Source organism: Triticum dicoccoides, chromosome 4B, assembly GCF_002162155.2.
Source record: "Triticum dicoccoides isolate Atlit2015 ecotype Zavitan chromosome 4B, WEW_v2.0, whole genome shotgun sequence".
NCBI classification, from domain to species: domain Eukaryota; kingdom Viridiplantae; phylum Streptophyta; class Magnoliopsida; order Poales; family Poaceae; genus Triticum; species Triticum dicoccoides.
This window is the reverse complement of record NC_041387.1, coordinates 164704562-164720467: the sequence shown is the minus strand read 5'-3', so window position 1 is coordinate 164720467 and position 15906 is coordinate 164704562. Positions and strand designations below refer to the sequence as shown.

Genomic DNA, 15906 nt, shown 5'->3' with positions numbered 1-15906 from the left:
GGAGAGGTTGAGGAAGACAGCTCCACCGGCAGCACGATGGCGTGGTGATGGTGGAGAGGCAGTACTCCGACAGGGCTTCGCCAAGCACACAACGAAGGAGGAGAGGTGTTGGGGAGGGGAGGGCTGCGCCTTGGAGGGTGGTGTGGCTGCCCTCCCCTCACCCCTCTATTTATAGGGGGAAGGGAGAAGGGGGCCGGCCCCCTAGAACCCATCTAGGGGGGGGGGTGCGGCGGCCTAGGGGAGAGGGGAGAGGGTGGCTTGCCCCCCAAGCCAAGGGGGGCGCCCCCTCTAGGGTTCCCCCCTCAACCCTAGGCGCATGGGCCCAAGGGAGGGGGTGCGGCCAGCCCACCAGGGGCTGGCTCCCTGCCCCACGCAGCCCATGTGGCCCCCCGGGAGGGGTGGCCCCTCCCGGTGGACCCCCGGAACCCTTCCGGTGGCCCCGGTACAATACCGGTATGACCCAGAAATTTCCCGGTGTCTGTTTGACAACTTCCCATATATAAATCTTTACCTCCGGACCCTTCCGGATCTCCTCGTGACGTCCAGGATCCCATCCGGGACTCCGAACAACATTCGGTAGTCACATACTAGTCTTCCTAATAACCCTAGCGTCACCGAACCTTAAGTGTGTAGACCCTACGGGTTCGGGAGACATGCAGACATGACCGAGACGCTCTCAGTCAATAACCAACAGCGGGATCTGGATACCCATGATGGCTCCCACATGCTCCTCGATGTTGTCATCGGATGAACCACGATGTCGAGGATTCGATCAAAACCCTGTATGCAATTCCCTTTGTCAATCGGTACGTTACTTGCCCGAGACTCGATCGTCGGTATCCCAATACCTTGTTCAGTCTCGTTACCGGCAAGTCACTTTACTCGTACCGTAATGCATGATCCCGTGTCCAACACCTTGGTCACATTGAGCTCATTATGATGATGCATTACCGAGTGGGCCCAGAGATACCTCTCCGTCATACGGAGTGACAAATCCCAGTCTCGATCCGTGTCAACCCAACAGATACTTTCGGAGATACCTGTAATGCACCTTTATAGTCACCCAGTTACGTTGTGACGTTTGATACACCCAAGGCACTCTTACGGTATCCGGGAGTTACACGATCTCATGGTCGAAGGAAGAGATACTTGACACTGGCAAAGCTCTAGCAAAACGAACTACATGATCTTTTATGCTATGCTTAGGATTGGGTCTTGTCCATCACATCATTCTCCTAATGATGTGATCTCGTTATCAACGACATCCAATGTCCATAGTCAGGAAACCATGACTATCTGTTGATCACAACGAGCTAGTCAACTAGAGGCTCACCAGGGATGTATTGTGGTCTAAGTATTCACACGTGTATTACGATTTCCGGATAATACAGTTATAGCATGAATAAAAGACATTTATCATGAACATTGAAATATAATAATACTTTTATTATTGCCTCTAGGGCATATTTCCAACAGGAAGATGCGGAGGCGACCGGATCTGGGGTGGCGGTGGCAGTTCTTCTCCAGCATTTCCGACACCAGCAAGGCTGTCGGGAGCTCCCGGTTCACCAACCAGCAATTGGCCGGCAAAGCTTGGTGATGCATGGGCGGCATTCAAGGGCATCAAGTAGATGGAGTTCATTAAGACCTGTATTCTTTTGCCCCCTTTTGTGAAAGGTAAAGAATGTTGTTGGAGACTATACAACCTCCCCGGCGATGTGTACCAAGACCACGACCGAGATTTGAAAAAATAAGTATGTATGTTCTGAATAAGTTATCTCTATCAGATGTCGGTATGGTTGCCTTGTTGATCACATTAATACAATTCCCGAATGCAGTGCTGACCTTGATGAATAAAGGAACATCTGCCCTGAAAACTGCATAGAGGCGGCATTGAAACTATCCCAGGGCTGGGCTACAGTTAAACAGAGCTTCTTGAACTTTACTGAAGGTCACAGCCCCGTCGAAGGCAATGGCAATGTAGATGCTGATGTGAAAGCCCTTGTTGTCAACCCCTTGCTACAAAAACTAATGGATTTTCTTTCTAGACTGAAGGTGCTGAAAAACTTCTCATGGTTGCTCCTTGTGTTTGCCTATGGTTGCTAACCTTATATTCGATTACCTCATGACTGCAGGCATACCCTTACATGAGCGACGATGATTATTCTGCTTTTTTGCAAACCACGCAAGATTTTTGCAGCGACAGGACCATGACCCCTCAAGAAATTTACAAAAATGTGCCTATTAGTTCTTCTGAAACTGTGTGCTAAGTAATTTTGCAGTGATTTCTCTAAGGGTGATTGATTCATAATTCCTTCTTCGTAGGTGAAGAGCTGTATGAGTAACTATCAAGTTGTTGGAATAGTTTGTGGATAATTATCTCCCTATAGACCTAAAGGTACATTTTCTCAACAAGAAACAACATTCAGTTTATTAACTCATGTGTGACGTGATGGTCTCCTTGGTTCCCCTTTGTAGGCCTTTCTAAGGGTTAAAGCATATGATAATCACAACTTGGATGGTATCCATATGAAAGAAGGTGAGCATAAGTTTTCTACCCTCCTGCCTTGAACACAAATAGTTCCCAGGTTCTTTGTTTCAGCATTCACCTATTGTAACCAGATGCAAGTATCCATCCTTTTTCTATGAATTACTCCCAAAAATGCAATTTGCAGTCCACAACTTGAGCTATTATTTATTTATTTTTTACTGCTTGCTTCCTAGCTATTGATCAGTACATGAATATCGTCATGCTATCATTCAGGAGCCGGATCAGTAACTTCATATATGTACAATTTTCTGATCAAGTAACTTCATATATGTACTCATGTCTAATAGGTAACATCATTATGCCGCCGCTTGAAGATAAACAAGCATTTACTCTTTATTCAGTTAATAAACTATTGTTTGTTTGTTTTTTCTTGCGCAAAGCTCTACACATGAGGTGCATTAAAAAACTATATGATGATGATCCTGAGCTTGGTGATCTGTTGGTGAGTCAGAATAATTTCTTACAGATCGAAGTTAGCACCTATCACATGTGGGTTTAAAAGATATAAAATTATGAAAATAGACAAAAACGCTCATCATCAAAATTATTTGTGTATTTTTAAGTAGAGTTGTCGAATCTGGTGGTATCCATATGACTGGTGTCGCGGATATAAATTGTCTTCTTAGGATGAGTTGAGTTGTCCAGTTTCATTCCAAGCTTGAGCTTGATAATGATATTTACTTTTAGTGGGCTTTGTAATGTGCTTTCATTGAATTATGTTAGTAGAGATGCACAATGTGCGTACCTGTCAGGTTTAGCTCAACTCGCTGTTATTGGGGTAGTAGAATGAGTCCTTCGAGCTTGCTAAATGTTTTTTAATATATAAGTACTGCATGCCTGACTATTCTTATTGGTTATTACTTCAGATTTTGTCTGCTAATTGTCTCAGCAAAAAATATATTAAGTGTTCCCTTTATATTTCATTTTTGTAGCCTTTATTGTACTCTGCACCCCTACAAGAATGAAATTAGTTCATGTTCTTACATTCTTATTTAAAGCATTTATATAAAAAGAATGTGGTAACCCGTTTAAATGAGGGGATTATTATGCCTCCAACTTGTGCTTACCATGGGTGAGTCCGGATTCAGGAGGCCTAATCTACTTATCCTGCAAAGTCGAGTGAATGAAACGCGGGATATGCTATTGCTGCTGGTTGGAACGCTGATGATCGTGTGTGTGCTTGTTGCCGCTGCTTGCATGTGGATGAGTAGTATAGCTGCATGAGCTTGGGACATACTCCCTCCGTTCCGAATTACTTGTCGCACGTATGGATGTATCTAGATGTATTTTAGTTCTAGATACATCCATTTCAGCGACGAGTAATTTGAAACAGGGGGAGTATGTGCTTTGATACACTACTATTTTTTGCTATGGGCTTTATTATCCTACTCCATTTCTGAGGGATAAAAATGTTTGAGGCTACTATAGTATATGTGAATATACAATTATTCTTTACTTGTTTTCTTACCATCTAATGTGTTTGGTATTTCCTCTTTCAGATTTACATCTCCTCTTGTGCAGGAGGTACAAGGTCTCACCACATGTTGAAGGCTACTCTTTTTGACCCAACACCGTAGAACAATTGTTCTACGGTAAATATATTAAAAAATTGGTATAGTACAAATATATTACAAACTCCCCAAGGGAGGAAGAAACATGAATGTAACTAGCCAATGCATGCTCTAGGTAAAACACTCATGATTACAGGTGATGTGCTGTCCACTGATCCAGCCTAGCTTCAAACTTGCTCTTTATCTTGTGCTTCAGAAGTTTGAGATCTTGTTTAAGATAAAATCTCCAGGATTGAATGGACTGTGGAATTGCTCGTAAGATCTTATTGTTTCTCTGAATCCAGATATTCCAGCAGCCCAAAATGAGGATCTCAATTGCAAATTGTTTTGGTAAGAGGGTCGAAGCCAGAATAGTATCCTCATACACTGATGTACCTCTTTTCCTAAGTGGCAGCAAGGAATTCCAACAATCTTGCGCGATGTTACATTCCCATAGCAAATGCATAGTGGTTTCTTCTGCTTGTTGATTGCAGTTTGGACAATGAATGTCATCCAGATGCATCCCTTTTCTGAGAAGGAGAGCTCTAGTGTTGATTCTGCAATAGGCCACTAACCAAAAGTAGATTTTGTGCTTAAGCCTACTAGAGCTTCTCCAAATAAGACTGAAGAAAGGATGCTCATCATGTGGATCCAAAAGAAGGTTATAATTTTGGATTGCAGATATCTTGCCAGAATTCCCAATGACAGTCCACTTATCCTCCATGTTTGGAAGTAAAGTGGGTTCTAGAGGTTGGAGTTGATCGAATTCCTCATAAGCTTCCACAGAGAGAGGCAAGTGGAAATGTTCAGTCCAATCATTCTCCCCCCAAAAAGCTTGAACCGACTGCTCATCATTCAGTGTAAAGGAGTGAAGATGTGGAAGGATATATTGCAGTTTATGTTCAATCCAAGTATCTTTCCAAACAAGAACAGTTTGCCCATTACCAATAGTGCACCTGCAAATCTTCTTAAACTCTTCTAGGAGACTAATGTGTGCTCTCCACCAGAAAGATCCCACAGCATGTCCAGCTGGAGTGACTGAATGGTAGTATTTCTCCCAAATTAGATTAATCCAGGGTACATCTTCTTTGTTCACAAATTTGAGGAGGTTCTTCATGAGGAGAGCCTTAATGTGGAGAGCAATATCAAGAATACCAAGACCACCTTGTTTTTTGGTAAGCAAACCTTTGACCAAGCAATGAGTGTTGTTCCTCTATCTTCCATTCCAAATTTCCTCCAGAGAAAGTTTCTCAGATATTTATTGATCTACTCAATCACACCTATTGGAACAGCCAAGGTACACATGATGAAGATTGGTAATGATGCAAAAACAGATTTTATGAGTAATAATCTTCCATCATATGACAACATGGTAGAACAACCAGAGAGCCTTCTCTCAATTTTTTGCAGCATAGGACTATAGTCTTCAATTTTTGGCTTAGAATTTCCAAGAGGAAGACCTAGATAAGTGAATGGGAATTGTCCTTGTTGACACCCCATAATATTGAGCAAGGGTTGGAGTTGATTTTCAGGAACATTGATTGGCACCATGAAGGATTTCTCATAATTAACCTTAAGGCCAGTAAAAGCAGTGTAATGAAGAATGAGGTTTTTGACTTGAGCAAGTTGTCTCGCATCAGCAGGCAATATGAGGATTGTATCATCAGCATATTGGATCACAGGAAAATCAGGGAAAGCTTGACTACAAATGGGAGCCTGAATTAGGTTCTGATGCATGGCTTCATTAAGCATTGATTGGAGAAGATCAGCTGCAAGTACAAAAAGTAGAGGAGAAACAAGGTCTCCTTGTCTGACTCCCTGTTTGCAATGAAAGAGTTTCCCTGGCACTCCATTGAGCAGAACAGAGGAAGTTCCTGAGGATAGCAACATTGTGATCCAGTTGATCCATCTACTTTCAAAACCTCTAGCTCTCAGAATAGCAAGAATGGCTTGATGGTTAAGCAGATCAAAAGCTTTCTCAAAGTCCAATTTGAGGAGGACAATAGGCTACTTAGATTGGTGACATTGATGAAGATATTCAAAAGCCCATCCCAGACAGTCATGAATAGTTCTGCTTTTGATGAAGCCATATTGATTGATGTGTACAATCTTGAGAATCACAGCCTGTAATCTATTGGCCAAGAGTTTGGTAATGAATTTAATAGTGCAATTGAGAAGGGAAATAGTGCAATTGAAGGCTACTTTCAGTTATTCTATTTTCATTTTCATTTTTGTTACTGTATTTTTCTGCCTTACAAGGACTTGAGGTGATTGATGGGTTGTAGGGCATGGGGAGCTTCACCATTATGTATTTTTTTCTATATTTAGTATATCATTGTTGTTGTTACTTTTATTGTTTGATTACACAAAGTCATGGTAACAATGTATCTATAGATTGTGATACATGGAGATGCATTTTGCAAGGTTAATTGTGTACCCTAATTATTGATAGTTCTACTTTGATGGTTCCTAATTTAGTGGTTTACACTGAAGGTGCATAGCATCAACGAAGATATAATTAAGCTTAAGATATAAGGAGAAATAATGATTATATATGAAAGTTAAATACGCATGGTTTGTTGCTTCCGTAAAGGATGGTGTTATGATAATAGATCAAATATGCTCAATGTCTTCACATTTTGTTGGTATATGGATCCAGAGCCGATGACTTATAAGTTGTCTATGTGTGTGTTACTTAAGTGTCATGTTGTGGGACAAAATTGGCAAGGTATTGTTGTATGTGATGTGTTTTTGCTAAGTCTTTATGGTTGAGAAGTCCATTGAGATATGGTGCTCATATGGAAAAAAAATATCTGCAAAACCTACATTTAGTTCAAATTAAGATGGGGCATGCTACGCGTTCGCCGGCTGATCTTATCTAAAAGATCGGTTGGGTTGTGGATCTGACGTATCAGCGCCCTCCGTCATTGCAACATAGGTCTTGTTAAAAAAAATCTGCAGTAAAGGTCATGCTGCAGTTTCTTTTTGCAACTCAGGTTTTGTTGCAGATTTTTTTGTAGCAGGTTTTGTTGCAAAAAATAATTCATCTTCAGCTTTTTGCAACATAGCTGATGTTATGGGAGAAACTTCTGCAACGTTGGTGATGTTGTACAAGTTGCCAAAGAAAAACATCAGAAGCCTGGGCGCGTGTCACGTGGGACATGTGTTTTGCGAGCGAGGCGACGAACGGGAGCCACAAAATCAGCCGGTCGAGGGGAATCATTTCCCAATTAAGATTCAAAATAAGTATGATGACTCAGGAAATCTTTATACGATTATACGTGCGTTGCACGTGCATGCTTACTAGTGTACATCCATGATCCAACAGCCCAAGATCTTTTTTCTATTCTTTCACCGTATGTCTAGCCCCACCCGCCAAGGGTGGAAGCACACGGGAAATTTGTTATATTATTATACTATTTTTAGCGGATCAATGTGTGGTAATTTTTGAGTCTTTTGTAGTCCATCTGTTGTCCTGCCTTCACGGCATGCGCTTAATTATGCAGGATGATGATGAGTTGCATGTTATCGGCTACAGTTCACAGAGGAAATGGCAAAGACCAGCACGACCTCCCATTTCCCCCCCAAACGTGGCCAACCACCTACTACCCTCCCCGGTTCAAATACCCCTCCTCTCCTATGGCCTCGAGTCCAAACTTTTCCCCGCACCACCGCCACCCTGTCCCGATGATCACAATGAGGGCACAGCTCGCTCCGGCCCTCCTCCTCCTCCTCATGGTTGCCGCCGCGCCGCTCATATCAGCGATGACTGCTGAGGAGGGAACCAAGGAGAAATTGCTACAGGGCGCCCACAAAGAGGACCTCGCTGATAAACTCAGTATCGCGAGTGTCGACCCAGACGCTTATGCAGCCGAGCAGAAATCAGTTGGGCCCGATAGCAAGAAGCAGGCCGCTAAGGACGTCGTTGATAACACAAGCTATATTATGGGTGCCGTGCCTGAGAAGAAACCTGAAAGTAAAAGCGACGAGAAGAAACTCAAGGAGGAGGCCAAGGTCATCGCTCAAGTCAAAGGAGAGACGAACTACGAGGATGCCGTCGCTGAGCAGAATGCCAAGGAGGAGAAGAAATCCAAACTCACGAGTGACATCTCCGAGGACGATGATGCTGAGAAGAAGGAGAAGAAATCAAAAAACAAAGACGATGACGAGGACAAAGAGAAGAAATCTAAAAATAAGGATGATGACGATGTTGAGAAAAAGGAGAAGAATTCCAAAAGCAAAGACGAGGACTCTATATATGACACCGAGAAGAAATCGAAAAACAAGGATGATGATGATGATGATGAGAAGAAAGATAAGAAGTCTAAAAGCAAGGACGACGACGACAACGATGATGATGAGAAGAAAGAGAACAAATTGAAAAATAAGGATGACGACGATGATGACGAGAAGAAAGAAAAGAAAGTGAAAAATAAGGATGATGACGATGATGAGAAGAAGAAAGAGAAGAAATCCAAAGAGAAAAGCGACTCGTCCGAGGATGATGACGCTGAGAAGAAATCTAAAAGCAAGGGTGAGTCCTATGAGGACGACGATGACAATAAGAAATCCAAAAGCAAAAACAAGGCATCAGAGGAAGATTTTGATGCCGTCCCCATGGAGGCCAAGGCCGATGAATCTATGCCAGCTGTTGACACGCCCAACGGGTACCAAGCGCCAACGACCAAGACCAAGCCACAGTTGCCTGCGGCGGACACACCTGACGGCCACACCGCGCCGACCACGGCCCAACCAAAGGTGTCTGCAGCAGACACTCCCGACGGCTATGCCACGCCGACAACGCAGATGTCAGCGACTGACACACCAGATGGCTATGTTACGCCGAGCAAGGCCCAGCCGGCGATGTCCGCGACCGACTCACCCGACGGCAACGTCCCGGCGACCGACTCACCCGACGGCAACGTCCCGGCGACCGACTCGCCTGACGGCTACGCGACGCCGACGAAGCCCGAGGTGGACGTGCAGTCCTACTCGGAGACGGTGCCCCAGCCGGTGCTCCGGATGCTGAGCCCGCTGGTGAAGTCCATGTGCGCCAGGACGAGCTACCCGTACGAGTGCGACGCATCGATCGCCAGGCTGCCGGAGACGACGGCGGTACCAGGGCGGCAGAAGAACCTCTTGGGCGTGCTGACCCTGGCCATAGATGCCGTGCGCGCCAAGATCGTGGAGGCGAAGAACGCGGCCACGGACGTGTCCAAGGACCCGCACGTGGACAAGCTCGCCAAGGGCGCCATCAAAGACTGCATCAGTAATTACGACGACATGAACTACGAGTTCGACTCGGCGCTGACCGCGCTCAAGCGAGGAGACAAGGGGACGGCGGGCACCGCGCTCGACGCGGCGCGCACCGCTGTTGACACCTGCGACGAAGGTTTCCTCGACCGCCCGCAGCTGAAGCCAATCCTGGGAGGTTACGAGAAGGTGCTCGCGGAGCTCTCAAGCAACGTCCTCGCCATTAATGCCAACGCCAAGAAGTATTAGCATGACCTCACCATTCCTTCCGATCGCCGAAACATACAGTATTGACATTGGTGCTAACATCTGTCTTGCGTGCAGACTGTATGAATATGTATACGATTGTTTTTTTTTTGAAAGGATGTATATGACTGTTTATATGGCTGTGTGTGTGATGATGATGATGTACAGTAGTACATTAGTTGACCCTCTTGTTAAACTTCTTCATTTAATTTGATTTGCTGCTCCTTTGTGGTCCATCAAGTAGCGATGCTAATCAAAATGTGAATGCCAAGTTTCAAACGAAGTTTGTCCAGGATCTGAGGCTAACCTAGACGAGAGTGAAATTTCGCACAAAATTAAGATTATTCAGAGTCTGACGCAGATTAAACTTTACATTGATTACTGACAACAATGTAAAAACGGTGGGGCATTCCGTGAATTGAACTCGAGACCTCTCGCACCCTAAGCAAGAATCATACCACTAGACCAAATGCCCTCAACTTGGTGATAATTAAGGAATTAGAATAGCAAAACATTAAAGTTTGTGTTCTCGCTCTGCATACAAGTCATGAAAGTTTTGGCCCCTTTTTGCTAGGGATGTAGGCGGGCGCGAGGCCCAAAACATATATTTCTAAATATTATGTGGAGTAATAATTCAGTCTTTATAATTTAAACTATGTGAGTGATTTATCCTTAAGCAAAAAATATCTTAACATGGAAATTTTGCATGTCACTTAAATGCAATGTGATTTAAACCCACTTATAAATGCACTAATTCGTTATGCATGATAGACAATTCTCATGCGTAGATCGGACGGATGGTAGTGAATCAATCTAGTAAATCTAAGCAATTTTGATAATCACATGTGATTAGATAACACGACAAAATATGTGTTATTCTGTGACAAAAACCCTGGTGGCGAAGAGCAAACCGTTGCCTAAGGTCATTTTCCATGACAGAAATCATCACTAGTTGATTTCTCCCCGGCGTAGCTCCATGCGGCAACTTTGGTGATGTTCAGACCTGATTTTAGGCGAAACTTTTCCCGTCATTAACCATGTGCATTTTTCACGACGGATTTGAGTGTCATAGAAAATGTTGAACGGGCCAATTTCTAAAATATAAATAGAAAAATAACTAATTGTTTTTGCAGCTGACTTATCTAGTGCTGAACTTCACTTGGTGAGAGTCTTTGTTCATATTTTCTGAAGGTGGTCAACCTACTTTGTGATAGTGCTTCCAAGTGCTTAGAATATTCATTAATGCATGTAAGTTCATATGCAAACATGAACACACCACATGTAAATTAATATATATACAAAACACATCAAATATAAATAAATTAAATTAATACATATACAAACGTGATTGGCGACCCCCTACTAAATAATTTATAATGGACATTGAGACATAAACGATGTGTGCTTCTTATGCCCCGAGCGCAGGAGGTGGAGCACACAATACATACTGTAATGCCAATACGGTATTGATCAGTTCTTGATCAAAGTGATGGCACTCCTTTACTTATAGGAAGTCTAGCGGAGTCGTAAGAATGGATGTTCTTGTTCTATCGGTCCGCACTGCTCATCTTGTCTCCTAACGAAGGAGGGGCCAAGTTTCAGTGATGTAGTGTGGCGATTACTAGCAGTCGGCCGCGTGCCAACTGCCATCGGCTATTGACGCCACTTTCCCCCTCCGCCCGCCAACTTTTGCCTCCACTTTTTGCCACCAGGCGCTCGTCGCGCACAGCTATAAGAAGGTTGTCGCATGACCAAAGAGCTCATGTTCTATCCTACAACCTCCACATCCCATCACATTACCATGGCCAGATAGGTGACCGCCTCCAAGACCAAATAGCTCATCCTCTTCCAGCCTTGACATCATGCTCCATTGACATGTCTAAATAGCTCACTATGGTCGGGGTGCTTATCCTCCATAAGCGGCCAAACTTGGCGCCAGTCTTGAAGGAGATGGGCGCGACGGAGGATCCCTTTGCCATCTGGTTCCATCGCCAGGAGAGAGCTAGCGCTCATAGCTCTTTTCAGGCACCACCAACTCGCCTATTGCGTTGCATAATGGAGCCACATGAGGTGCATGGAATGCGACATTTGGCTTCGTTACACGGAGCATCATGCGCACTTGCCGCAAGAGAAGGAGCACATCAAATGACACAATTTACCTCCCTTGTCGGTTTGTCACACCGCCGTGCGTAGACGAGGAGGCGAATCGCCACATATGCATGCCCATGTGTAGCATTCACAGTCGCCATGGTAACAAGTAGAACAACTAGTGCGGTAACTTTTTGGGTTATTACACGGGCATTGTTACATATTCAAAGGGTCGAAAAACTACTGTACTCTTTCCGGCAATGTTCGTTCGATGGGAGGAGACGTTACCATCGACTACAGAGTTTATGCATGTATGCATGAGCATCTGCATCTATACTGTCTTAAAAACAACTAGTGCAGTCACTTTGTTTAGTAAAACAAATATAGCAAAGTTTCTATGTGCTGCTCAAGGGATCGTGTATAATTCTGAGAGTGCTCAATTTACATTCATATATTGATCCCAAAAAAGTCTGAAAGTGATCAGAGTATTTATCCATGAATGCAGCTCATATTAATAAAGTACTAACAAATTCCTCATAATATTTGTCAAATTATCCACAACATTACGAAACCTTTAAACATACAAACACACCGAGTAAATTGCTCAAAACCACCACATTTGTGGATAGGGTACTCCAAAAGCACCACTTTTGCCAAAAATCACAAAATACCACCACCTCTGCGACAAATGAGTAACAAATTGCACCAATTCCAAACCGAGCCGTATCTAACAGCAAAACTAACGGGTGGAACCCACATGTAAAGCTAATTTGGTGTGCCAACGTGTACAATATGCTGAGGTGGATGATAGCCCCACCAGTCAGTCTCTCATATCTCCCCTTTTTTTCTTCCCCATTGCCAACACCATGACTCACATCTGGCTCACCCCCAGCTGCTGCCCAGGATCCTACCACCGCTAGCGCCCACCACTAACATGCCACCCCTTCTCTGGCTAGCCGCCGCGACCTGGTACTGCGCCACCCAGCGAGGAACTACCCGCACCGCAATTCCCCGACGCTCCATGACCGCCGCCACTCTCCATGACCTGGCGATGGATCCGAGCACCGCCGGCTTCCCTGCGCCACCCGATGACGGGTCCAAGCACCGCTGACCTCCCTGCCCCCACCCCCGCGGGCAACCCCGACGACAGATCCGAGGGCGACGCGAAGCGGGCAAGCCACCCGCCGGATCCTCCTCCAGTTCATGACCTCGCCGGTGTTGTCGGGCTCGTCCTAGGCATGAGGAGACCCAGCCCGTCGCCACTCAGAGGGGCGTGACTGGAGGCGGTGGCTGGAACCACCGTGGGATGGTGATGGACGCAGTTGCGCACGGCTCCACGCCCAATCATCGCATCCTAATGCACCGCGCCGCCCGGCTCGTCCACGACCAGTGATGACCCAAAAGTATAGGGGATCTATCATAGTCGATAAGTAAGAGTGTCTAACCCAACGAGGAGCAGAAGGAAATGACTAGCGGTTTTCAGCAAGATATTCTCTGCAAGCACTGAAATTATCGGTAACAGATAGTTGTGTGATAAGATAATTCATAATGGGTAACAAGTAACAAAAGTAACTAAGGCGCAGCAAGGTGGCCCAATCCTTTTTGTAGCAAAGGACAAGCTTGGATGAACTCTTATATAATGCAAAGCGCTCCCGAGGACACATGGGAATTTCCATCAAGCTAGTTTTCATCATGCTCATATGATTCACGTTCGTTACCTTGATAATTTGATATGTGGGTGGACCGGTGCTTTGGTGTTGTCCTTACTTGGACAAGCCTCCCACTTATGATTAACCACTCTTGCAAGAATCCGCAACTACGAAAGAAGAATTAAGATAAATCTAACCATAGCATGAAACATGTGGATCCAAATCAGCCTCTTACAAAGCAACGCATAAACTAGGGTTTAAGCTTCTGTCACTCTAGCAACCCATCATCTACTTATTACTTCCCAATGCCTTCCCCTTGGCCCAAATCATGGTGAAGTGTCATGTAGTCGACGTTCACATAACACCACTAGAGGAAAGACAACATACATCTCATCAAAATATCGAACGAATACCAAATTCACATGATTACTTATAACAAGACTTCTCCCATGTCCTTAGGAACAAACGTAACTACTCACAAAGCATATTCATGTTCATAATCAGAGGATTAATAATTACCATTAAGAATATGAACATATAATCTTCCACCGAATAAACCAACTAGCATCAACTACAAGGAGTAATCAACACTACTAGCAACCCACAGGTACCAATCTGACGTTTTTGGACAAAGATCAGATATAAGAGATGAACTAGGGTTTGAGAGGAGATGGTCTTGGTGAAGATGTGGATGGAGATTGACCCCCTCTCGATGAGAGGATTGAAGGAAATATGCCCTACAGGCAATAATAAAGTTGTTATTTATATTTCCTTATATAATGATAAATGTTTATTATTCATGCTAGAATTGTATTAACCGGACACTTAGTACATGTGTGAATACATAGACAAACAGAGTGTCACTAGTATGCCTCTACTTGACTAGCTCGTTAATCAAAGATGGTTAAGTTTCCTGGCCATAGACATGAGTTGTTATTTGATTAACGGGACCACATCATTAGAGAATGATGTGATTGACAAGACCCATCTGTTAGCTTAGCACGATGATCGTTTAGTTTGTTGCTATTGCTTTCTTCATGACTTATACATGTTCCTATGACTATGAGATTATGCAACTCCCGAATACCGGAGGAACACTTAGTGTGCTATCAAACGTCACAACATAACTGGGTGATTATAAAGATGCTCTACAGGTGTCTTCGATGGTGTTTGTTGAGTTGGCATAGATCGAGATTAGGATTTGTCACTCCGATTGTCGGAGAGGTATCTCTGGGGCCCTCTTGGTAATGCACATCACTATAATCCTTCCAAGCAATGTGACTAATGAGTTAGTTGCGGGATGATGCAGTACGGAGCGAGTAAAGAGACTTGCCGGTAACGAGATTGAACTAGGTATTGAGATACCGACAATTGAATCTCGGGCAAGTAACATACCAATGACAAAGGGAACAACGTATGTTGTTGTGCGTTTTGACCGATAAAGATCTTTGTAGAATATGTAGGAACCAATATGAGCATCCATGTTCCGCTATTGGTTATTGACCGTAGATGAGTCTCGGTCATGTCTAGTTCTCGAACCCGTAGGGTCCGCACGCTTAACGTTCGATGGCGATCGGTATTATGAGTTTATGTGTTTTGATGTACCAAAGGTAGTTCGGAGTCCCGGATGTGATCACAGACATGACGAGGAGTCTCTAAATGCCTGAGACATAAAGATTGATATATTGGAAGGCTATGTTTGGACACCGGAAAGGTTTCGAATGAGTTCAGGCATTTTTGGACAGAGGAGGAGGCGGCCAAGTGGGAGGCGCGTGCCCCCCAAGCCCAATCCGAATTGGGGGGGGGGGTGGCCCCCCTTTCCTTATCTCCTTCTCTCTCTTCCTTCTTCTCCTACTCCAACTAGGGAAGGGGGGGAACCTACTCCTACTAGGAGTAGGAATCCCCCTTGGGGCGCGCCATAGAGAGGGCCGACCCTCCCCTCCTCCACTCCTTTATATACGGGGGAGGGGGCACCCCATAGACACACAAGTTGATTGTTTAGCCGTGTGCAGTGCCCCTCTCCATAGATTTCCACCTCAGTCATATCGTTGTAGTGCTTAGGCGAAGCCCTGCGTCGGTATCTTCATCATCACCGTCATCACGCCGTCGTGCTGAGGAAACTCTCCCTCGGCCTTTGCTGGATCAAGAGAATGAGGGACGACACCGAGCTGAACGTGTGCATATCGCGAAGGTGCCGTGTGTTTGGTACTTGATCGGTTGTATCACGAAGACGTTCGACTACATCAACCGTGTTACTTAACGCTTCCGCTTTCGGTCTACGAGGGTATGTAGACACACTCTCCCCGCTCGTTGCTATGCATCTCCTAGATAGATCTTGCGTGATCGTAGGTAATTTTTTTGAAATACTACGTTCCCCAACAGTGGCATCCGAGCCAGGTCTATGCGTAGATGTTATATGCACGAGTAGAACACAAAGAGTTGTGGGCGATAATAGTCATACTGCTTCAACATGTCATACTCTGATTCGGTGGTATTGTTGGATGAAGCGGCTCAGACCAACATTACGTGTACGCTTACGCGAGACTGGTTCTACCAACGTGCTTCGCAC

General features: G+C 44.6%; 1 protein-coding gene across 1 annotated transcript; it reads left to right on the top strand.

The window, feature by feature from the left end:
* Window positions 1-7769: 7769 nt before the first annotated feature.
* On the top strand, window positions 7770-9828 carry LOC119293495 (uncharacterized protein DDB_G0286299-like). The gene has a single exon (XM_037571959.1). It carries the CDS (start codon window positions 7789-7791, stop codon window positions 9601-9603), a length of 1815 nt encoding a protein of 604 aa, XP_037427856.1. The 5' UTR covers window positions 7770-7788; the 3' UTR covers window positions 9604-9828.
* Window positions 9829-15906: the final 6078 nt, after the last annotated feature.